At 47.7% G+C, this 717-nt stretch overlaps 1 protein-coding gene across 3 annotated transcripts in view; it reads right to left on the bottom strand.

Moving 5' to 3' along the window:
- The window catches only part of CIZ1 (CDKN1A interacting zinc finger protein 1), a 26758-nt gene that overhangs the window by 4298 nt on the left and 21743 nt on the right, over positions 1-717 (bottom strand). For all 3 annotated transcript variants that reach the window (XM_025204997.1, XM_025205000.1, XM_025204999.1), the window contains one exon: positions 41-162. In XM_025204997.1, coding sequence (XP_025060782.1) covers positions 41-162 — 122 coding nt within the window. The remainder of the gene's footprint in view (positions 1-40; positions 163-717) is intronic.

Genomic DNA, 717 nt, shown 5'->3' with positions numbered 1-717 from the left:
GGGATGAATGCCAGGCCATGCAATTGCCAAAGGGTCTAACCTGAAAGTTCTCAAAATGCATCAGGGACTTGCAGTGCGCGAGCCGGGCAGCAGAGTCGCTATGGTAGAATTTGTGACACAGCCTGCAGAGGTAACCTGCGACGGGGACCAGAAAATCCAGGCCTGCGAAACGGGAGGGGAAGGGAGATCACAGATCACATTGAATGGAACTCCAGATAATGAGCATGTGTTAAAAAGGAACTTAAAAAAAAAAAAAAAAAAAGGAAAGCTCTGCTTCTGTTAATTGGGGGGCTTGCAAGACAGCCTACTGAATATCTCATCTTGCCACAGGACAGCTCTGTGGCTGATATTCAGAGAGAAATCTGGCTGCCAGAGCACAAAAACTACACAAAGCATAAAAAAAGAAATACAGTGGAAAACTACGGAGAACATGTGATCAAGTGTAATGGGATCAAACCAAGCAGAAGACAGCAGGCACTCGCAAGGGACAGGCAGAGAACATTCATAGCATGAATCATTATTCCATCTGCCACATGATAGCGGGAGGTTACAGTAACGTGGAAGATTGGGCTAAAACACAGCTCTCCCCATGCGTGGCGGAGCCTCTGCCGGTGTGTGCACTCCCTGCCCTTTTTGCCCTGCATGACTGGTCATAGCCATTTTGGAAATGGAAGTTTGAGCTCCTTCATCGACTAAGGTGATGGCTAGAGACAGGGA

This window comes from Alligator sinensis, unplaced genomic scaffold (assembly GCF_000455745.1).
Source record: "Alligator sinensis unplaced genomic scaffold, ASM45574v1 scaffold388_2, whole genome shotgun sequence".
Classification (NCBI taxonomy): Eukaryota; Metazoa; Chordata; order Crocodylia; family Alligatoridae; genus Alligator; species Alligator sinensis.
Note: the sequence above shows the minus strand (reverse complement) of the source record. Positions and strands in the feature narration are given on the sequence as shown.